General features: G+C 39.7%; 2 protein-coding genes across 3 annotated transcripts in view; both read right to left on the bottom strand.

Moving 5' to 3' along the window:
- dnmbp (dynamin binding protein) overlaps positions 1–2,389 on the bottom strand; it is a 52,505-nt gene extending 50,116 nt beyond the window's left edge. For both annotated transcript variants that reach the window (XM_066664392.1, XM_066664393.1), the window contains exon 1: positions 2,148–2,389. The gene's annotated coding sequence lies outside the window, so the exon portion shown is untranslated. The remainder of the gene's footprint in view (positions 1–2,147) is intronic.
- A 6,131-nt stretch (positions 2,390–8,520) lies between these two features.
- On the bottom strand, positions 8,521–23,080 carry cpn1 (carboxypeptidase N, polypeptide 1). The gene is made up of 9 exons (XM_066665178.1): positions 22,800–23,080; positions 18,966–19,162; positions 17,253–17,408; positions 13,402–13,578; positions 11,944–12,055; positions 11,680–11,819; positions 11,189–11,288; positions 10,831–10,949; positions 8,521–9,126 (listed from the first exon to the last, which is right to left on the bottom strand). The coding sequence occupies exons 1-9, from the start codon at positions 23,035–23,037 to the stop codon at positions 9,010–9,012; spliced, it is 1,356 nt and encodes a 451-aa protein (XP_066521275.1). The 5' UTR covers positions 23,038–23,080; the 3' UTR covers positions 8,521–9,009.
- Between the last annotated feature and the right edge of the window lie 229 nt (positions 23,081–23,309).

The raw sequence follows: 23,309 nt of genomic DNA, 5'->3' as shown, positions 1-23,309 counted from the left end.
GAAAATCTAGTTATTAGACAATGTGCAAAATACTGAGGTCCGGTCAATTGGGCAATAGGCAAAAACCACAGCTGATAAAGAGCAGCTGAACTCACAGAGGATGCTAGAACTGACACAGCAGGGTGTATGGACAGACAAAGCTCATCAGCTGTTGTATTGTATGGCACACCAAAACCACATGCCATACACCAAATGAATGTAATGTGAGCCTAGCTTTCAGCAGACACAGTCTATGCACCAGCTGGTGTAATAGTAGTGCCACTACTGTTGATTAGGGGTGACAGTATCTCTTTCTCTCTCTCTCACACACACACACATTAAAAAACACACTACTATTTCCCCATGGACACAGAATTTATTTCCCAAGCTATTTCAAGTGTGCTGCAGGCTGGAGGAAAAATTTAAGGAATGTTCGAGTCTTCTTTTCCCTCTGCTGAAACTAAAAGACAGAGATTCCCATTCATTCACTTAATGTATACTTTAGGATGACATGCAAAACAGGTCACAGAATGTCACAGAACAGTAAACGAGCAAATGGAACTCAATAGCAAACTGAGTAAGAAAATGTCACAGCATCATTCCCCCAAAGAACATACACAAGAGTCAACTAACCTCCCAAAGGCAAGGCCAGGGCCATTTGTCTAATTAGACAACGTATCTATCTTGGCTGTCAAACAGGGAACAGTACACGTCAGCTGATTAGATCAATAATTCAGACCATCACCCTCTAACGAAAAAATAACCACAAACTGACGTACAAATCCTTGCTGACCTTTCACAACAAAGATAAGAAGAACACGTTTTCTTTTAAAACATCAACAAGAGGGAACCGACCAGTCATTAGCAGAGGAAGAGAAACTAATATCTAAAATAGCTTAGTCTGATAACACCATTAACATATAAAGACGTGCCTTACTAAATCCAGGACGATGTCGTTGGGATCTTTAGGGTACAGCCATGAAAGGTATGAATGATTATATAGTTATCAGACTGACCACAAAGTATTAATAATGTTTACTTTTTGATCCTTCCTCTCCACTAATGTGACAGCCACAAGAGCAGAGCCAATCCTATCATAGAAGTCAGAATGCTACAATAATCCAAACGGTAAGCAGCTTATTCAGCTTTGCTGGCTGAGCATTGTGACAGGGGAAAGTGTGAACAGCACATGGCCAATAGCTACAGCACACCATCACTCTCTTTGTGAAGGCATCGGCTGGCGAGACAGTTGTCAACAACAGCCATGCGACAGGTGAGAAGCACTGAGGTCAGACTGCTGACATGGACCAAAAGGCTAATAAAACAGTGTTCTGAACAGGCTTTGTGAATCCAGTAAGAACATGGTGTTTCTCCTTTCTTAAGCAGGGTTCTGAGCTTGAGTTTACCCGTCTCATAGCTGAGGAGGTGTTGGTTTTGGGCCAAAACGGGTCATTCTCAATCCAGTCACATCATGAAACCACCTTCTAATTGACATGCTCATGGCGTAGCTTTGGAAATCAAGAAATTCCTGAGCCTGTGGAGGGCTGCTCATGAACCTTCGGCTTTCATGTTCATACTGTTTGTGTGTGTTGATATGTGTGATGGTCTAAGGGATGGGTGTTTCCCACTCATGAGATAAATGTCAGGAATGGCAAGAATATCTACATTACACAGTAAACCACAGAGCACAGTAAAAGCCAAAAGACATTTCACAGCACAGAAGAAAATGCTTGTTGTCTATGAAGTACTATAGTGTATAACTACAGAAGATAATATCACTCAGCTCAGAAGACTAATTCCCTGTAAGTGCAAACATACTTGGTCAATACAGCTTGTTTTTTTACTGCATAGTAAATAGGCTAACTATAAGCAAATATTTGAAGAGATATGACAACACAGTTGGAACATTTATGCTTTAATCACTGCCTTATCAGCCAAAGATTAGTGTAACATTACTTCAGCGCCAGCCTCATCTTATCTGAGGGCCAACATCACACGTATTCAGACAGTGCTGAGAGTGTTAGCTAACGGTTATTCGCTGTAACAGCAGACGCTAAAACATTACATTAACATTAGTTTTGCCATTCCTGCAGAGAATAAGTCAGCGTATGAGCTCTGAGGGTGTTAAACTGGGGACATATTCAGAGAACACCGCCGAATTTACCTACCTGTGTGCTGTATGAAGTGGTCGATAGGGACCCCCCTCTCTGTCTGCTGAGACCCGAGAGTCTGAGACGAGTGGAGGGTGAAGAAGTTTCTCTATCCGCTCAGAGCTCGGCTCGGCTCACGGGATAACTGCTATTAACCTCACATTTCTCTCGCATGTCTTCTGTATTAAAACTACGTGATGTGTTTTACAGGCGCTGTAGGCTATATTGTGTTTTCACACAGTAAATGAGTGTGCAGTGGACTGTGCTCAGCTGTCATCTGGAGGAGTATCCACAAGCGCTGATCTCTGACACACACACACACACACGCGCGCACACACACACACACACACACACACACACACACACACACACAGAGGCTCAATCCCAAATTGTCATCCGCTTCCTACATAGTGAACATATTGATACACCCACAAAACCCTGTGCTAAATATTAGACAAGTCACTTTGCTTGTGAAAAACCATATGACCATAGGTTAGATTATAAAAAGCAGCATTTATTTACACAAGTTGTTATTCATGACCCGACTAGTGCAGGCCACAGGGAGTGTGGAGCCATTTGGAATCGAGCCCTCATCGGTCCCGAAATGTGGCTGTTTTCCACGTTGCCTGAACAAAAATCTGTCTATAACCAGGACTTCATCAAATTCATACGTAAGCAACAACGCCCCTGTGACTCCAAGGGTCTATCCTTCATCTTAATCTCAGTTGTTGTTAGTAACATTTCCTTGAGTGTGTTTTGCTTTTATTTACCCACCTTTTGGGAAAGTGTAGTTTTAGCTACATGTTTTATTACCCTTTGAGAAAAATTACATGACTTGTAGATTTAGACCATACGGTCCTCACGTGCTGAGTTTTCAGACTCCGTGCACTTTAAAAATATATATTTATTTATTTCTCATTGTGTAATATCCCACATCAACAGCGTACATGAGTCCAGATTTTCTTTTCAATATATCATTCAAGTTAAAAGTGTGTTAAAATAGTAAAACCGTTTCTTGTCAGCAGTATTATAAAGCCAGCGTTTCTCCTGGTTTGCCTCCTGTTTACAAAAACAGGCAAATTTAGATTTCTGGATTATGAGAATCTGAAACACTGCACAATATTAAAGTAAACTATATTTATCATGTTTTACTTTCCAGTGCTTGTGATTACACCATTTGCATGTATTTGCGTCCACATCTCATGTGATTACACTGTCCAGTAAAACCATGTGTCTCCCAAACTAGTAACTTCACAGGAGAAGTACAGGTGCTGGTCATAAAATTAGAATATCCTGAAAAAAATTGATTTATTTCAGTAGTTCCTTTCAAAAAGTGAAATGTGTATATTATTCTCATTCATTACACACAGACTGATATATTTCAAGTGCATTTTTCATTTACATTGATTATTATAACTGACACCTAATGAAAACCCCAAATTCAGCATCTCAGAAAATTAGAATATTGTGAAAAGGTTCAGTCTAGTTCTGTAGGCTACACAATCATGGGGAAGACTGCTGACTTGACAGACAAGCATTGACACCTTACACAATCAGGGCAAGACACAAAAGGTCATTGCTAAAGAGGCTGGCTGTTCACAGAGCTGTGTGTCCAAGCACATTAATAAAGAGGTGAAGGGAAGGAAAAGATTTGGTAGAAAAACATGACAAGATACATATAAGGAATAGGGATAATCGCACCCTGGAGAGGATTGTGAAACAAAACCCATTAAAAATGTGGGGGAGATTTACAAAGAATGGACTGTAGCTGGAGTCAGTGCTTCAAGAACCATCACGCACGTATTCAAGTCATGGGTTTCAGCTGTCGCATTCCTTGTGTCAAGCCACTCTTGAACAAGAGACAGTGTCAGAAGTGTCTCGCCTGGGCTAAATACAAAAAGGACTGGACTGCTGCTGAGTGGTCCAAAGTTATGTCCTCTAATGAAAGTAAATTTTGCATTTCCTTTGTAAATCAAGGTCCCAGAGTCTGGAGGAAGAGAGGAGAGGCACAGAATCCACGTTGCTTGAGATCCAGTGTAAAGTTTCCACAGTCAGTGATGTTTTGGGGTGCCATGTCATCTGCTGGTGTTGGTCCAATGTGCCAAAGCTACCAGTACCTGGTTTAAGGACCATGGTATCCCTGTTCTTATTTGGCCAGCTATGGCCAATTGAAAATCTATGTTGTATTGTGAAGAGGAAGATGCAATACACCAGACCCAACAATGCAGAAGAGCTGAAGGCCACTATCAGAGCAACCTGGGCTCTCATAACACCTGAGCAGTGCCACAGACAGATTGACTCCATACCACGCCGCATTGCTGCAGTAATTCAGGCAAAAGGAGCCCCAACTACGTAGAGTGCTGTACATGCTCATACTTTTCATGTTCATACTTTACAGTTGGCCAGCATTTCTAAAAATCCTTTTTTTGTATTGGTCTTAAGTAATATTCTAATATTCTGAGATACTGAATTTGGGGTTTTCATTAGTTGTCAGTTATAATCATCAAATTATAAGAAATAAACACTTGAAATATATTGGTCTTTGTGTAATGCAATACACATATACAAATTTCCCTTTATGACTGGAATTACTGAAATAAATCAACTATTTCATGATATTCTATAATCAGCACCTTTAGGGTCCCAACAGGGTAGTCTGGAGAACAGAGAAAAGAGGTATTGTGGGAAGTTGAACCCAATGTTTAAACAGCACAAAAGAAAGCAAAAGCTTCTTTTAGGGGAAATACCGATTACCGGCAAGGTCTGGTTTTGACAAACTCAAGGAACCGAAGACGCAGACTGAAGGCTTAATAAAGGGTAAGCCCCAGCTGTTGTCAATCAGGCTGATTATCACGTGGCCTGAGGCATGGTCGCCCCTGTTGGTGGGAGGACTGCGGCGCAGGTGGCCCCTTACAATTATGGAACCTGTCAACATGAACACGGGGAAAGGCTATTGAATGTCTCCAACAGACTGACAGCTATAAGAGGTTGAACAACGTAATTCCATACATGTGAAATATTGCTAGATTTGTTAGATAATGTTACAAACCCAGTGACAGGTAAAATAATCCTAACAAGCCTAACAAACAATCCTGATGGAGGTTTTTAAATCATACAGTGTTAAACAAAAATACTCTTAGGTAGAACTCAGTTTGTGTTGTGTCAGCTATAAATTTGACTTCCTTATTCAGAGCAACAATGTGAGGAAACTGAAGACATGCCATGAGGTGACAGCAAAGACTTAAATTCTACAGACTTCATTCGTGCACACAGATTTTAGTTTGCCTGAAAAACATTTGCTGCTATTAATATGAATTCCCTAACTATAGACATCTGCATCTTCAATACTGTAATTTTCAACATCCATTCATTCATTGTCTGTGAGTGATTATCCAGTTCAGGGTTGCGATGGGTCTTGAACCTACCTGGAATCACTGGGAGCAAGACGGGAACACACCCTGGAGCAGGCCCCAGTTCTTCGCAGGGAGACACACACTCACACTATTCTACAATTTTGAGTCGCCAATCCACCGACTAACGTGTGTTTTTGGACCATGGGAGGAAACTGGAGCACCCGGAGGAAACCGACGCTGACACGGGGAGAACACATGGAGACCTCCTTACAGACAGTCACCCGGAGTGTGACTCAAATCCACTAACCCAGGACCCTCCATGTGACATTGACACTTCCTGTTGACTGACTGTGCCACCTGTTATTTTCTTCAGATTTATTGTACTAATAAGTTTTGAATGGGACATTTTTGTGAACCTGCAGTGTAAAATGATACAGTATTCAAGCACACGAGGGACACTCTGGAGCTGAATTTATCAGGATTTTTTACAAAATGTGACTCAAATTAGAAGCATTCAAATTAGAATTTCACCAAAATCATTCTCCCCTACGTACGGCGGACATTGGCCTCAGGTTGGCATGTGTATTTTTTATTGAACAGCATCTGTTACAGTAGATAGTGATTGCCCTTTGTCACGAGTTGACCAATGAGACCACACTGAGTCACTGCAAGCTGGCAGAGCGGAGGAGGTTATTATAATGTCCATTGTAGTACAGGCCACATTAGAGCATTCAGCTCAGTGTAAATTCCTTTGATTCACACTGCCCACTGCTTCTGTGGGAAAACTCCAGAGCCGTCACGTTCAGTCTGAGTGAAAAGCCTGTGTTGTCCTCTCCTACTCTGTTTTCATTCATACACATCATGTGAGCGTTCAGCCCTTTGTTTCCATTCATTATATTACTCATTTTTCTGCTCCAACAATTTTGCTGAAGAGCATTGAAACAGTGTTTGTCATACAGTGGCTTTCTGTAGATCAATTACACACCATGACATTATAGCAGGGTTGGGCAATGCAGGATTAAACAGAATGGGACCATTTCTCATTATGTTACATACACTATAGCGATAAGTGGAATTGATGTAGTGTCCCTATCTCACAGTTCCAGGGTTCTGGACTACACTTAGGTTTAAAGTCTGTAAGGAGTGTGGTTTGTTCTCTCTGTGTCTGTGTGGGTTTCCTCCAGGTGCCCCAGTTTCCTACTACAGTCTGAAAACATGATGGTAGGTGGATTAGCCATATAAAAGTGTCCATAGGAGTGAGCGAGTGTGTGATATTCAGGTTGCATTCCTGCCGTGCGCCCAATGATTCAGAGTAGGCTCCAGACTCAACATGACCCTGAGCAGGATGAAGTGATTATAAAAAAAGGAATGAATGAATGTAATGGGATCATTCCTATTTCCATAGCTTATCTTGTTATTTAAACTATGGGAATACTATTTATGTCATCATTCCCACCCCTTATAGTGTTATATAAACTGAATGAGTGAATAAGTGTAAAGTAACGATTTCCATTTTCATTTCTTGTTTTATTATAATCTGTCAAAGCTCAGTGGCTATCCTCATTACTGTTTCTTATTCTATGACATATATTATGGGTATAAATGGGACATTTTCAGTCTTGTTCCATATTTGGTACAAACAATATCAAATGTCATTCATCTGGATCATAAATAATTATAATGTGAGTTTTTTGTTATTATACTAAGATTTGAATGTGCCTAAGATGAGAGGATATGACAAACAAGAAAATATAAACTGAAAAATGTGTATACTAGTGAAATGATTCTCATTAACTCTAAAGACTATACACATTTAGTTAAATATGTATTATAGTCATATAGTTTTATGTCGTTTTATATGCATGCTTTATTACAGCAATCATTAACTGTGGCACAACAGAAAGTTACCTCACTAACCCTATCCCATTAAACCTAAAAAATATTATAATAATTATTCAGAAATGGAAACTATATATACAACAGGAGAATAACAAAATACACTAATCATTAGGTTTCTGATGGAACTAAAGTTGGTGCACATCATATATGTTTTGGTCTTATTTTTACCTGTTCTAAAAACATGGGTGTGTATGTGTTGGTGTCCTGTCTATTTGGTTTCCTGCATGAGGGCACACTGTCCAAGGTTCATTCTTGTAATGAAGTGCGTTTTTCCTTTTCCTGTCCCGGTTTTGTTTTTACTGTGTTTGTCCTGAATAGGAAAAGTTGGTTTAGTTACATTTAAATACATGTGGATAAAGCATTTTATTCCTGAGCATCCGAATCATTGTGATCAGGCATATTATGATATTTAGAAAACAATACAATTATTAGGAACAATTTAGCCAAAAAAATATGACTGACTTACATTTTAACATGTGGACCCAGCTTTTTCTGTTGCCTAAGTTTTGCAGAGCACTCATTTTTATTTGACAACACTGACCTCTGGTGTACAACTAAATATACATTGTAACTGTTATCTGTTTTAGTTTAAACATTGGTAGATGTACTTTTAGATTTTTTTTATAATTATTTATATGTATTTTATAAAACACAGTTAATATAATAATGCTTAGATGCCATTGGTCTTTGCCCAGTTCCAATCTTTATTATTTAAATTACACAAGAAAGAGGACTAATTTGCAGGAACCTGCAACAAGAAAGAGCCAATGGACACTAGTGCACTTGCTACATCACATCCTTCACTTTTAGTGTATTTTCCTTTAATGTGTCAGATAATGACATCTTCATAGTTTTATATCTGAATATAATCATGACATTATCCTACCTTTGTTTAGGCCTTAGCTTTCAAAAGTCTGATGGTTTTTAAGATATATAAATATACACAAGCTCTGTCCTGGTTAGACATCCCATATTGTTCTTAGCTTAAAATGTTTTTCATTATTTGCAAATAGTCCTCACAACTACATAGCTTTGTTCACGCTGATGTTATATATTTTTATGGAACATTTAAAAACAATGTAACCACAGAAAAGACACAGATTCACAGAAAGTTTTTGAATATCATATAATGTGTATGATATTCAGGTTTTATTATTCATGTTTGTAAAACGTTTTCAAAATATCACAGACATTTTGAGACAATCCTTATGACCTGTTTATGACATGTTTGAGGACACCTGGTTTGGCTGCAAAATATTGTCAGATTTATCAGATTTTTGTCCTGTGGTTCCTTGTCTGTAAGTGCTGATGTAGCGTGTTTTGTACTTCATAATATTGTCTAATCATCAGTATTACATGCTCTTTTCACTGAATTTCCCCTTTTTATTTCAAACATACACATCTTATGTATTACATAAATATGACACTCATAGAAAAAGAATGTCCCTGTGAAAAAACAATTCTATCCTAGATCTATACAAAGTGAGGACAGAGGAAGGATATTTGAGTGGAGTAGAAAAGGTTAGGGTTGTGAGTTAGGCTGCACCTCTCCACATTCTTCACCTTCTTCTCATTTCTGGGAAGGAGGCGGCAGTTTGTCTTTGTTCATGGAAGTGTCCTTCTGGGTTTTATCTTGGACCGAGGTTGGCTGGAGGAACCTTGGCCAGTGACAGGCTTTTCTTGCCTTGCTGGCCCTTCACATTCAAGTTTGCAACTTTTGGTGCAGGTTTCAAGTAAAAGTGTAGCTGAGAAAAGAAACCATTTAGGGTTAGCCAGAGATTTGATGTATCTTCACTAATTTTGCCATTCTGTCATTAAGATGTAAACAAAGTCATTCAGGTTTGTCTTGTTTAATGTGCTTAATGTGGTGGTAAACAAGATGTGTCTTATTTTTCATTCAAAATGACAAGTGAACTTATTGTCTTGGTTTATATATGTAATATAGATTATGATAAATCAATGCTTAATCTCATGTTTTTCTTTGAACACTGTTTGCCCTTTACATTGTCCAGATGTCCTCGTAAAACCGTTCTGGACATAAGACAGTACATTTGTTACCATTTCATGTAATAGCTTTCTGTGTTTTATTTAGCTCTTAAGGTATTAATTACACCATCCTTCCATCTGGTTCCTATCACCACTGCTGTGACCAATTTTGAATGTGTTTCTCTAGAACGGTGTATTTCACGTCAAACTAAAGCAAAATGTCTTTGTTTACATCATAAAAAATTTATTTCAATTATTTATCATTTATTAAATTATCCTGTTTTGAACATTTGATGGAATTCCATTTTAGGACCTGGACATGATTTCCCATTGTAATGGGCAGTCCAAGGCTTAAGCCCTGTCTGTGGAACTGGCCCATAATATTTGTACATTCATTCATTCATTGTCTGTAACGGCTTATACAGTTCAGGGTCACAGTGGGTCCGGAGGCTACCCAGATTCACTGGGCACAAGACAGGAACACACCCTGAAGGGGGCGCCAGTCCTTCACAGGGCGACATACATACACACACACACATTCAATCACACACTCACACCTTCGGACACTTCTGAGTCACCAATCCACCTACCGAGGTGTGTTTTTGGACTGTGGGAGGAAACCGGAGCACCCGGAGGAAACCCACGCGTAAACAGGGAGAACACACCAACTCCTCACAGACAGTCACCCAGAGCAGGGCTTGAACCCACAACCTCCAAGTCCCTGGTGCTGTATGACTGTGACACTACCTGCTGTGCCTATTTGTACAGTATCAGTTAAAAATTGTAATGAACATGTGCCTAGTGAAATTAAATGTGTAATGTTTATTCCTTGATATTTTTGAAAAAATACAAAATACAAATGTTACAGAAAGAAAATGACTCCCACTGCTTTTCTAATGTGTGTGTATGTGTGTGTGTGTGTGTGTGTGTGTGTGTGTTTGTGTGTGCGCGCGTGTGTATCAAAGACATTGTATGGGTTCCATGGGAAGGATTACACTATGTGCTCAGTGTCCAGTGTAATCTTATTAAAGGGCCAGAGCGTGGCCGTTGGAACCATGTCTGTCTTGACTAGCATCATAAGATATTTTCAGAACATTACAAGTGCAGTATAGATTGGTCTCATCTTAACATCTGCCCATATATTCATTATTTTATATATATTCTGTAACTATTTCATCCTGGGAGCATGGCAGGAACACATTCGGACATCGTTCCATTGTTAAATGATTATTTGGTAAGCTACTTCAGACATGAGACTGATGTCAGTATGCATCCCAAATTACAAGGCTTGTGCTCAAAGTGTAAAGAAACTTCTGCTGTGTAATAAATCTGCAAACACAAAACTTCATTGGACAATTTTGGTTCAATCACCTAAACATTAATAGAGAGAGAAAGTATATGTGTGTGTGTGTGAGAGAGAGAGAGAGTCTGTGCGTGGGTGTGTATGGCTTCCTTATTCTCACCTGTGTTGCCTCTGCAGGTCCCACTGTAACTGTACTGCTGGAGGCCTGGTATCCTGGCGCAGATGCAGTTACAGTGTAGGTTCCTGGTAAAAGCAGACGGAAGTAGTCTCCATCTGCTCCTGCCGCACAGCACAGTTACAGAGATATCAGATATACATGTTATAAGATATGTTAGGAAAGGAGGAATCTACCTAATATTGTATTACAATTATTCAAGTAAAGTTTAAGGCAATCATTTAAAGTAGTTTTAAAAATACTGATTTTTAAATACACAGATTTTAAGACACTGCTCTTAAAGAGCATTTCCCCCATTTCACCCTGAGTTATCAGGCACAGCCTGATGTGAAACTCTACTGACCTGTGGTTATGTCATGATTTATTCCTGCCACTGCAATTTCTGCATTACTGATTGGGTTGTTATTTTGATCATTGACCATTCCTTTAATGCCATGATGTACCTGGAGGCAAAAACAATGGGAAAAACATTTTTACCATCCTTAGTTTAAGAGTGCTGTATGTGAATGTATCCATCTATTAATGCAGTGCACAAGTAAATGCAAAGCACAGTGTTACACAATCTTTATCCAAGCGCACAACTTTTATATCTGTTTCATACTGAAAGCACCCAGGGAGAGGTTGATTACACAGTAATGCAACAGTAAACCTCTTAGTCCTTTTTCTGCCCCTCTCTCCATCCTGACTAGAATACTGGGCCCTTTATTACCCATTACATTATGAATACAATACACTTGCACCATCTGCATGTTTGGCCCAGGAGCAGAGTTTGAATGTCTAAGTGTTTCAGTCACATGGTGCCCAAAGCTGAGCTGTGTGAGAAGTGAAGTTTACCTGTTCCATATAGGACACCAGAGCCTCCCTGTTGGCCAGCCATTCCCTGGCCAGGGCACTCGCTGGGGGAAACTTATCACAGCTCAGCTCCAGAGTGATCTCAAAGCAGTTAGTGTAGAGGTAGTTAAAGTCTTGCATGCCTGGAAACACAGGTTATTACAGGCTTAAATTAAAACACATACAATATGTGCTTGTTGTATTATAAAATCTCTGAGAGAATATAAATAGGTTACATGGTAAAATAGTGTAAACGTATCCACTGACCCCTGGACAGAGAGTACCAGTTGGCTCCATTGGTAACCCCCTCCTCAAAGTAGTCACCACAGTTCCAGCCTTTATGCATCCAACTGTGAGCATAAGAGTAGGCCTTTGCTATCTACACACACACAAAGATAGACAGGGCTGGGCGTTATACCATATACAGCAGTATTTAAAATGTGTTTTTACATACTTTTTAAATGTGTATTTATTTGGTGTGTGTGGTGCGTCAAACATCTGCTATGTCTGACCAATTACAAGGCAAAATGAGATCATTCATGTGCATTAAAGAGAGCCACAGGGAGGGGATGCTGTGGGAGCTCACTAAAAGTTAATGTCACACTCTGAAAACAGGTGGGAAGGGGAAAAATTAAGCCAGTTAGTAGTGTCAGTTTAGCACCCAGTTTGGCTTAAAAGAGAGAGGAAGGGTGCTATATATAGACAAAACTTTCTAAAGACCGTTCACTCTACTTTGTGCAGATAGAGGCTTTATCCTCTAAATGTGTTTCATTTGAGCCTCATTTAGCTGGAACATGGTCTGGGCAGTGGTGTGCTAAAGCACAAGTGCTTGTTAGCTCCCTTATAGCCTAGCTGCCCAGCTGCGCTTATAATTAGTGCAGAGGAATAATCTTTTTTTTTAATCTTATTTAGATCGGTATTTTTAACTTTATTTAGTTTTTTTTAACCAGCACCATTTGCTGTACTTTGTGTCTCAGATATGAGCTTTTATTGTCAACACATGTGTATGTGTGTGCCACAAATTTAGAGATGGTATGATGGTAAGAAAAAGTGGATACCAACCAACCCTGATGCAAAAACACGGAAAGATGGTTTCAGAAGAATGGGGGTTTAGGCGAATCCCCAATATTCCATAGAATGTAAATCACTTTGTGGGTCTAGAGAAGTGCCATATCATTTTAAGTGTAGGTAAGCTACAAAGTCCACATATAAAAATATTAGCTACAACATCTTGAACACTGAAATTCACCAAATATAAAATGTCACTTCCTTAAGCAGATTTTTTTTAGGACCAGCCATTTTACCCACCATTTTATTGTGAAGTGATAAGGAGTGTTTTTCATTCAGGCAGAAGGTATGGGTAAGACAGTTGTGCTGTTTAACGTCACACTGACTTTGCATTTTAAACTTAAATGTTTGTTCTGTGTCTGTACATTTCACTCCAGACTGCTGAGAGTCCACCAGAACTGAGGTCATTTATATCACACACATTTATATAGCACAGTAACAAAAACAGTCTAAAGGACAAATGGAGTTCATTCCTGTAAAAATGAATTATGGTGTTGTTAAACCTTTCAAATGTGCCAAATATGTGTGTGCGTATGTGTGTGAGAGAGAGAGAGGGAGAGAGAGAGAGAGAGAGAGAGAGAGTGTGAAAGAGTGCATGTGTGTGTGTGTGTGTGAGTGTGTGTGTGTATATATAGTCATGAATTCTCCATTACTCACCTTTTTGAAGATCTTGTCATCAGGAGTGGCTGAATATGTGGGCTTCCCTCTAATACGTGCCTCACGGGATTTATCAAAGGGGTAGTTGGCCACCACTGCTCCTCCGTGCAGGTTTGCTGATAGGACAAAGTTATAGTTCTGCATCCATTTAATGACTGCCAGAGTTTCTGGTTCAACCTAGAGGAGCAAGGGCAAACGAAGGACAAGATGTCATAAAGAGCAAGCTACCATTTACTTACCAAATAGCATGTGTGCAGCTCTATAAAATAAAATGTCTCCCACATGCTGTGTACAAAAAGCATGAACTACGTCAGTGGAACCTTCTCTTGGACACTTTATCTGGTAGATTGTACATGCCCAAATACATCCCGCTGGAGCTGTAGTGAAAATAAATCTTGGGGCTGCCTTTTATTGCTTAGGGTCATATCAATCTGGAAGGACAGTTTGTTGTCTTTGGAGACGGCTGCTGGGATGTTGACCCAGCCTGAGAGCTAATATTTATTATGTATAGATCTATATATATAGACACGCTCCTTTGTGACCTCAGCTGTCAGTGGAGAGTTAAGTTTCATGTTGCTGATATACACAGATGTTTTTTTGCTCAGAGGAGTCCACATGGAGGGGTCAGTCCAGTGCCATGTGATGTGTGAACAAGAGCTTATGCTTCAATGCAGTGATGCCAGGAACATGCCACTCTCCACAAGCTCTGTCGCTTTTGTCCTGAAAGACAACAACCTACCACTATAGTTAATATTGCTGTGTGTGAATGATAAATATAATTATAGTATACTTGTTCAACTATACCATCATAGGACATTATCATGTGGTGTTTCCATTAGAGTTAATATACTTTAAATGACCTAAACCTTTTATTACTTACTGCAGACACTTCAAAATAACTCTGTAATTACTATATTATTGCTAGTGCTAGTAATGCATAACAAGCCTTAAGGTATAATAAGTCTAGGAATTTAAGGGGTTAAGTTAATGAACCAATGCTTCCTGAGCACGGGTATTCTAGAAAGAAAACATACTAACAGGATATAGATTGTTTTGACTGGATTGTTTTTATCTTTGCTCCATTTCTTGACATTATATCTAAAGGAAGCTTAAACACTATTGTAAAAAATTTAACTTTACAGGAAACACATTTGCAGACAGGAAGCTTTTAATTGATTTACAAACCCTATTGCCAGATAAGTGGGGACATTTTGTAAAATTAAATAAAATTTAGGATATGTGATTTGTTAATTTTCTTGAAACTTTATTTACCTGACAAATGTACAAAGTTTCCCAATGTTTTCACTGACCAACCTCATTGTGTTTTGTTAACAAATAAAACTCATCAATTTAATGCCTGCAACACATGCCAAAACAGTTGGGACAAGAGCATAAGAGTGAAAAGTTTATAGAAAATTCATGTCACACTGTTCATGACAAGAATTCCTCATTAAACACTGCGTCACCCCTAGCCACTTCCTTATGGCCTTGTTCATAACCTTTTCCATCCTCTCTACTACTGTGATTGAAACATCATAAACTGTCAACGGTCATCTAGTACGAGGCAGTAAGCCAAACTGCTGACACCACAATTTCAACTTCCCTGGCAAACATGATCTATCAATGGTATTAATAGCCTTCACCAATTCAGCATTTATTCCCACATCTTGGTCTGTATCATTTAGCGCTGCACTAAGACAGAAAAGTGTTTAGGTCTTTCACAATTTACAGTTCATAAAATCATATATGAAAAGATTCAGGGAGCCAGGAAATTCTTGGTGCATAGAGGCCAAGGGGGAAACTGCTGCTGAAAGCGTGTGACCATCAAGCCCTCAGATGGTATTTGTGGGGAAACTGTCAGGTTATTCTCTGAGCCTGTAGCCATCTGAGATGTACCAAAACAGAGTGGAAATGTGTTGTGTGGTCAGATGAGTCCAGGTTTGAGCTTGCCTTTGATAAAAGTGGATGGCGTGCCCAAAATCCATCCAGACTTTTACCAAATGTAAATGTAGCCAATGACATTGCAAAAACCAGCCTCTAAAGGGAACCATGGGCTTTGGAAACCACAACAATGGCTGTGGTAAAGTTGATTACTTGTCACATATTCAAGTGTTGTTGTTGTTTTTGTTGTTTTTTGGGACTGGACACAGCTCTACGCCACAGTTCGGACAGATTTTCCTGTTCCTTTGCTCCATCTGGCTTTTGCTGGATTCTTTCGTCTGCCACCAAAGGAGCATTTGAACCTTTTCAAGCTCCACGGCACAGTTCTGAGGTGCAGAGGTAATCTCCATTCTAGCTTGGGGATTTTATAAGCAGCTAGCTTGGGCTGAATGTCTATTTTTTTTCCATTTACACAAGTCTTTTTAGAGTAATTTACAGTACTCTGTTTAGTCCCTACTCGGCTTACATGGAAACCGGTGTGAGTGGGTACTAAAAAAAAAGAACCCGCTTTCAGGGACCAGGTACCAGATTTGTTTTCTGGAAACCTGAGCTGATTAGGTTCCATGCAGTAGAAAAGCACCACTAGAGTGTGTGCTTGACTGGCCTGTCTGCAGTCCACATTGGTCTCATATGGAAAATTTATGATGCTTCATGAAGAGGTGGAATCAGACACATGTGACCACAGACTTGTTTACAGCAAAAACGGGGAAAAAAAATCCACTTGCAAATCTGCAACTTCCATTTCCAGGAAGGAAAAAGTGATGTGACTGAGTGATATGTACCAGCTTTTATGTTGTGGGTATCCGTTTATAAATTTGTTAATATTTAGCCATAAAGATAATTGAAAATCTTTTCTTTGTCCTTTTGTCTGTTGAATGAACCCTCAAGTGAATTAACGTTTTACAAATATGAAAATCAGAAACAGATTTTTGATGCACTTTAAGTCAGTATTGATCTGAAATAGCATTACTGGTAGGACAGGGCATATGTGTGTCCAAAAGCTCTAGGATGGCATTCTCATTTTCGACAAAATTCTTAAATTAAGATTTCCCAGCAAAAGGAAAAGAGAGCTCTGCTTTTCTGATTATGTAGCTGAGCTGCTGTTGCATTGACTTTTGCCCACTGCTGAGCTGCATGTGCTACATTCAGAGTCTCCAGTCCCTCTGTGGTTTGCTATTGACCTAAATGCCACATGCTCTCATAGTGAGTATATCCACCCACCTAGCCAGCACTCAGAGTGAAAAGTAACAGCAGGCCGGTCTGAGAACTCAGAATGATCTTGATTTTGAAAAGTCCCTTCGCAAAGGCCAGTGTCTGCTTACTTAAACGAAGGTAGTGAAATGTGCATCTGTCATTGGTTGATACAGTCCAGACCAGCAGCATGAAGCCAAGGATGCTTATCTAGAGACTGATGGCAAACTTATACAGTTCGCTCTTTGACTTTGTGGTGAAAAAAATGTTTTAAAATATTTTGAAGTGTATTGCAGAGCCATGTATAACCCTGTGTGTGCTTTGAGTGTAACCCTTGCCGTATCTGGGGATCTACCTGTATATTCACATGCATGACAGAGAATTAATACATATATATGGGGAGGGTGGAACAAATAAGGAATAAATAAATAAATAAATAAACAAACAAACAAAAAAACATTAATTTGCCTGCATTGTTCTGCAGATTTTGGTCTTCAACAATGTGTGAGAATGAATAAATCCTGTGTGAATCAGGGTCTAAAATCAGATATGAATTTACTGTGTTCAGATCTGAAATCCTTATGATATCTATAATAAAACAAAAATCTGAAACTCTATTATAACCTGGAAATGTGAAAGGCCTGCAGAGGGATTTCTAAGTGTATCGTTTCTGTTCTCAATGCTGCTATTTATGTCCCAGCTGTCTCTTTTCTGCCCACCTGTACTTCCCATTTGTCTGGCAGAGGCAGGTGGTGGTTCTTCCCATTGTTCTTCTCGTAGTAGTACATGAGCCCATTCAAGTCTGGGAAATTGCGATTGAGGTCAATGTCTCTGGAATTCCCACGACCCACCAGGTAGCCATTGAATTCTGGACCCTGGAACCAAAACAAATCAGAATTTTTACAGTATATACTTCAGTTTTTGTAGTTGGGTTGGAGGGCTGTTTGTGAGTTGTCTGGAGTACATATGCTGTTTACAATGTGTATAAATGTGTTTCATTACAAGTCATCTGTTCTTCTCTTTGAAATGCATGGTTTTATTTCATGTGCCTGAGCTGTATATTTAGCGTTTCAGCTGGTTTGTTGTGAAGGTGTTTGAGTCGGAGTGTAAAAGAAGCTGAGCTGGAAGCCTGGTGCAGATGGAGCGGTTACTCTGGGGGAGCTCCTGTGGCTGGGACAGACAGATGATAATAGAGTGTTAAAGGCCAGACTTCTGCTCGTACTGTATGATTAGTGTCAGAGAGGGGCTCGGTGTGTGTTCACTGCCTGGAAGGGGTGGTGAGTGTCTGCACTGAATATATATGCAACAATGTTATTTGTTTGTACGACAGATGGGAGGAGGTCAGAACGCTCACTGATATTTCCGTGTAGTGGTTATATTTGGATGAGCTATTTCTTGGCTGGTATATTTAGTATCAAAAGGAAGACAAAAAATGTTCACTGGGACTGAAGTGATAAAACAGGGGATGTTGCAAGGGATATGGAAGACTTGCAACTCATTTTGGACACAAGTAGTCCTATAAGCCTGTGTTTAAATTGTAAAACTGTTTTATGGTTTGTCATTCCAGATGTCAGCATTCATTTTTGGTAATCCTTGTAAAAGCATGTTTTCTCAGTTATCCAGTTAACACAGGACAAAAGTCAAGTCCCTTCCAATAATAGAGAAAACTAAGGGACATTCCTATTGGGGAAAAGGGGACAACATTTTAGAACAACATGAAAGAGGAGTGCATTCTAGAACAGTTTGGAAAAGTGAGAATATCTGAGAACAGTGTGGACCAGAGAGGACATTTTAGAACAGTTTGGAAATAGAAGAAGATTAGAAGAGGGGTATTAGACGACACTGGGATGATTCTAGAATAGTGTGAATTTGGAAGATCCTTTTAGAACAGAATGAACAAAGAACTTTGGGATAATGCTCATGGGATGGGAGAAGAACATTCTAGAGAATGTTACCCAAAACCCCACAGACACATAAACTACAACTAAGTGTTTGAGCTTGTTATGTGTTGGGTCACTGTGCTCTGACCATGAAATATGTTTGGTGCATTAAAAAAAAAAAATAGGTAAACGAGAACCTTTTCAAATGTTGAGAAGTAGACTATTGTCTTATTGGTTGTTAAATATTTTCCTAGGCTTGCTCCACAGTTTAGTTGTGGCCAGTTCCATTAGCTAGGTCCCTCCCTGTGATAGGACATTACTAGTCTGGGATGATGAAGGCTCCCATGTCATGCCATTGTATCATTTAGAACAGCTTCTAATGCAATGTAGTTGTGATGGCTCAACATGCCTGGAGAAGAAAACTAACTGCCAGTTCTGTCATGTCAGCTAACAGTTGCCTGGGTGTCTGATATTGCATTGATTGGTGGGTGCAGAGAAAGACAGAGCCTCTTATTTTTTCTTTTCAAAGATAAGCCTGTAAGTCTGTAATACCTGCCTGGCTGCTACCTCATAGCCATCAGGGTTCATGGAGGGCAGGATGTGGATGCGTGTGTTGTGGATGAGGCTGGTGATCCGCTCGTTCCCCGCGCGGTATTCCTCACACAGGAACTTGCACAAGTAGATGAGGAGCTCTCTGCCCAGGACTTCGTTCCCGTGCATGTTCCCCACATACTTGAACTCTGGCTCCACTGGAAAACACACATCAAGTAACCATGGTCAGGAAGTTGGGAGGGCACATGGTCACGTCCGCCAAAAATGCATAAAGCAGACGGACAGCAGGGCAGTCTTTTGTGCAGATTAAACATTTCTTCACTGTGGAAACACTTAGGAGGGCGTTTGCACTTCTAATCGCCTTAAACAAGCTGTTTTCTTTGTGCTGTTTCTACAAGATTTTAGCGATGCTGACCCCTTAGCCGTTAGAGTTCCAGAAATATCTTTCACCATCAGACTCTGTGGTATGTGACTATGAAACATGATACAGGTGAACGTAAACACAAAGCTTGGGGCTGATTTCTATCTCCTACAAAAAACCCTTATGTGTAAAAACCAATCTGAAAATGTGAGAGATTTCTTTTCACTCCATCAGTTCTGGCGAGTGCTAAATCTCGTTAGCAGTGCGAAGAAGGCTGACAGCTGTAAAACACATCTTGATTGGATCACTGAAGTGACAGCACTTCAGAAAGTGACTGATGATGTGTTGAGACGGAAACATGGGTCAATTTAAGACAGCTCTAGAGCCAATCACCTACTCTTTTTTCAGGCTTTCATCTCTTTCCTCCATCCAAAAGCAATAGGCAATATGATGATGAATTTAGTCACAATATGCTTTTCTGAGTAGACCACATACACATTTCTAATAATTCATAGTGCATGTAGGTTACAATACTTTAAGTATATACATATTTTATTTTATTTAATTTTTTTATGTTCTTTATTTAGGGTCTGGTTTATGTTGAGGGGAAACCTCATTGTCAAGTCATAAGCTGCATGCCCATACTGACACAAACACAGTCTTAATATAGCTAAGCTGTATACCGGCCGGACTCTAAAGAGTGGACACATGGCTGCCCTTGCCCTGTTCCTGTTTTTGTGCTCTTTCACCTCATTGTGGAACATGCATACATCCTCCAATTCTACTGAAGGAAGCCCCTACATCAGCAAAAAGCCCGGGCTCAGGCCTGCACCACTCACACAATACTCTTGCCTAATGTGTCATTTGTCAGCTGAAAGTGACAAAAAGTCAAAAAGCAGCATCTCCTGTGCTTCTAGCGAAGTTGTCCTCAAAGTCCCATGACACGAGGAAGAGCTACATTGGGATGCTAGTGTAGTGATCTTTAAAGGTTTATACACCAGCACACATCTTTGTATTCCATTTACCCTTTATCTTGATATTTAGAAATGGCAGCAGCTTTTTACGTTGTGTATGATGAACAGACCAATAGATGTTCAGTTTGGCTCCTACCTGTTCAGTGAATAATTAATAATTTATGTATTAGCTCTATAGGAATTTTTTCCCTGACCATTTTTGCACATACAATGTTTTGATCAGAAGTCCAGGGATATGAGTCACATTAACCAAACAGATCTTTTCTAGGTAATGCACAGTCTGCTTACTTTTGCTGTTGACAGAACATAGACACAGGTAAATTAGAAACATGGGGTCAGTAGGTCAGTTCTGACACTGAGTCAGCAACCCACACTCGCTGATTTACCAGACTGACCAGATCAGTTTAGACCTTAGTGTCAAGACAATTCAACAAGAAAAGCCCTGTTTAATGTGGTCATCTCTGCCAGATAATCACTTATGTTCATTAGGAGAAGATAATCTTCAGTACATGATTACATTATCTCAATGTGTTTTAAGTGTTAAATGATTACATTTATACTTGTCCTTCTGCAGTACTTTCTTCCAAAGGAGAAAAGATTTTTTTTACTTTTACTGAAATAATGAATTTGTACTTTCCTCTGCATTGTGCAATGACAGTTCTTTTAGATCTACAGCATCAAGGAAAGAGTGCTGTCCATTTAAATGTAGGCAAACCCAGAAGTACAAACACCGTAAATGTAACTGCAAAGATAAAATATAGTCTTTTAAGGTCAAGTAAGTTTTAAAAGTATACAGTAATGTCTTACCCAGAAGATTGAGGAGTATTCGTACTTGGTACATAATTCCAAATAATAATAAATAAACTGCCTGGAGTCAACATATGGTCTGTGTAACATAGTGAACAATGCTTTTTAGGGACCACAATGAAAATAAGCCCTGTGGGTTTCTGTGTTAACCCCAACTGTTTTAGTGTTTTATATATTTATTTATTTATTTATTTATTATTATAATATTTTTAGGAAGCTTACCTTTATATATAATTGAGGAACCTTTACATTTAAATGGCATTGAATTTCCATCCATCCATTATCTGTAACCGCTTATCCAATTTAGGGTCGCGGGGGGTCCAGAGCCTACCTGGAATCATCGGGCGCAAGGCGGGAATACACCCTGGAGGGGACGCCAGTCCTTCACAGAGCAACACAGACACACATTCACACCTACGGACACTTTCAAGTCGCCAATCCACCTGCAACGTGTGTTTTTGGACTGTGGGAGGAAACCGGAGCACCTGGAGGAAACCCACGCGGACACGGGGAAACACACCAACTCCTCACAGACAGTCACCCGGAGCTGGAATCGAACCCACAACCTCCAGGCCCCTGGAGCTGTGTGACTGCGACACTACCTGCTGCGCCACTGTGCCGCCCGCATTGAATTTCCATTTTGTCCTTATTTAAGTTTGAGAGTTGTATCAAAAATGGAAAAATAACACAGAATCTCATCTAATTTCACTTTCTGAGCTGATAGATCCTGGAAGTTCTAAGATGTTCCAGGTTTACATTTTCAAAAATTACTTGATTATTTCATTCACATCTGCTTCTCTCCACTGTCCTTTTGCCGCTCAAGGACAGTAAGTTGTGTACAGACCATAGACTGCTTCATTGTGACAGTGATAAAATGACTCGATGGTCAATGGTTTGTGTTGTCTGGCCAGAACGCACATCACCTGCCAAGTCTCCATTTAGAACAGACACTCTGCCAGCAGCAATCCCAAAACAAATGATGAAAGACTTTTTTTTCTTTAGAAAAAAAAATAAGAACTGGAACACCTACAGTCACCCAACTGCACCTAAAAGATAACCAATGTGCTCCTTGGAAATCAAAGCAGAAATACTTTCTGCTAAACACTTCATCCCCTGAAACTTAGGAAGGACTATAAAGCTCATATAAGACATTTCAGCTCTTTAGTACAGCATCAATAAAGCATTAATGCAGTCTGCTGAAGATAGAGTTGGGCAATACTGTGATATTTTATTGTCATTTGTGGTCAATATTTTGACAGTTTGATATATATTTGCTGCCCATAATTCAACATGGTAACTTTACGTGAGACATCCAACACAGTCTTAAATGCAAAAACATTTTTTTCAGTGTCATTTTGAGAACTTGTCAATTTGTCTTGAATATTTGACAGTGTACAAGGCATCTGGTGTTTTCTAATCATATAAAAAAATGAGATGCAATGATTTGTCCTGACATTGATGACCTGCTTTTGTGATCATATCAATAAAGACCTATATTATACTTGTTACAAAGAAAATTAAGTTAGCCCTGTATAACTGGATTTAGAGATTTTTCAATGGCAGTGTTTAAAGATGTCACTACTAAGAATTCTGTCCGAATATCATGATATGCATTAGAAAATATGTCTTTAAATAGTGATAGTCTTTCTTATCACCCAGCCCTAGCTGAAAGTGTGAAATAAACTCACTCACGTGCTTCATGGATGCCAGGGTTGTCACTGAACTCCAGGACATAGAGGTGGCGTGCCTCAACGCTGCGGCCGATGCTGTAGATCCGTGTGATGTAGGGGCACTGACTCTGCACTGAGAACAGAGCTCGCACCATCTCCTCATAACCGTGGTGTTGGAAATCATCATTAGCCCAGGCCCCTGTAGCCCACAGCCCCAACGGCAGAACCACAGTCCAAAACACAGAGCTACAGGACGGCATGCTTCACCTTCAGCTTCACAAACACACCACTGCTGCCCTCCCTCTCTCTCTCTCTCTCTCTCTCTCTCTCTCTCTCTCTCCAATTGCCTCTACACTGCCTCCTCCCTCACTCACATTCACACACAGGAGAAAGTAAAGGTAGCCCCTCCCACTCTCCCTCCCTTCCCTATTTCTCAATCTCTCATATGCTCATCATGTTTGTAATGATTACTTTACTGACATGGCAAATATGGCATGATTTGTGAGCAACAGACTCAGACAGTTTTTACTGC

This window comes from Hoplias malabaricus, chromosome 3 (genome assembly GCF_029633855.1).
Source record: "Hoplias malabaricus isolate fHopMal1 chromosome 3, fHopMal1.hap1, whole genome shotgun sequence".
NCBI classification, from domain to species: domain Eukaryota; kingdom Metazoa; phylum Chordata; class Actinopteri; order Characiformes; family Erythrinidae; genus Hoplias; species Hoplias malabaricus.
This window is presented reverse-complemented; position numbering and strand designations above follow the sequence as displayed.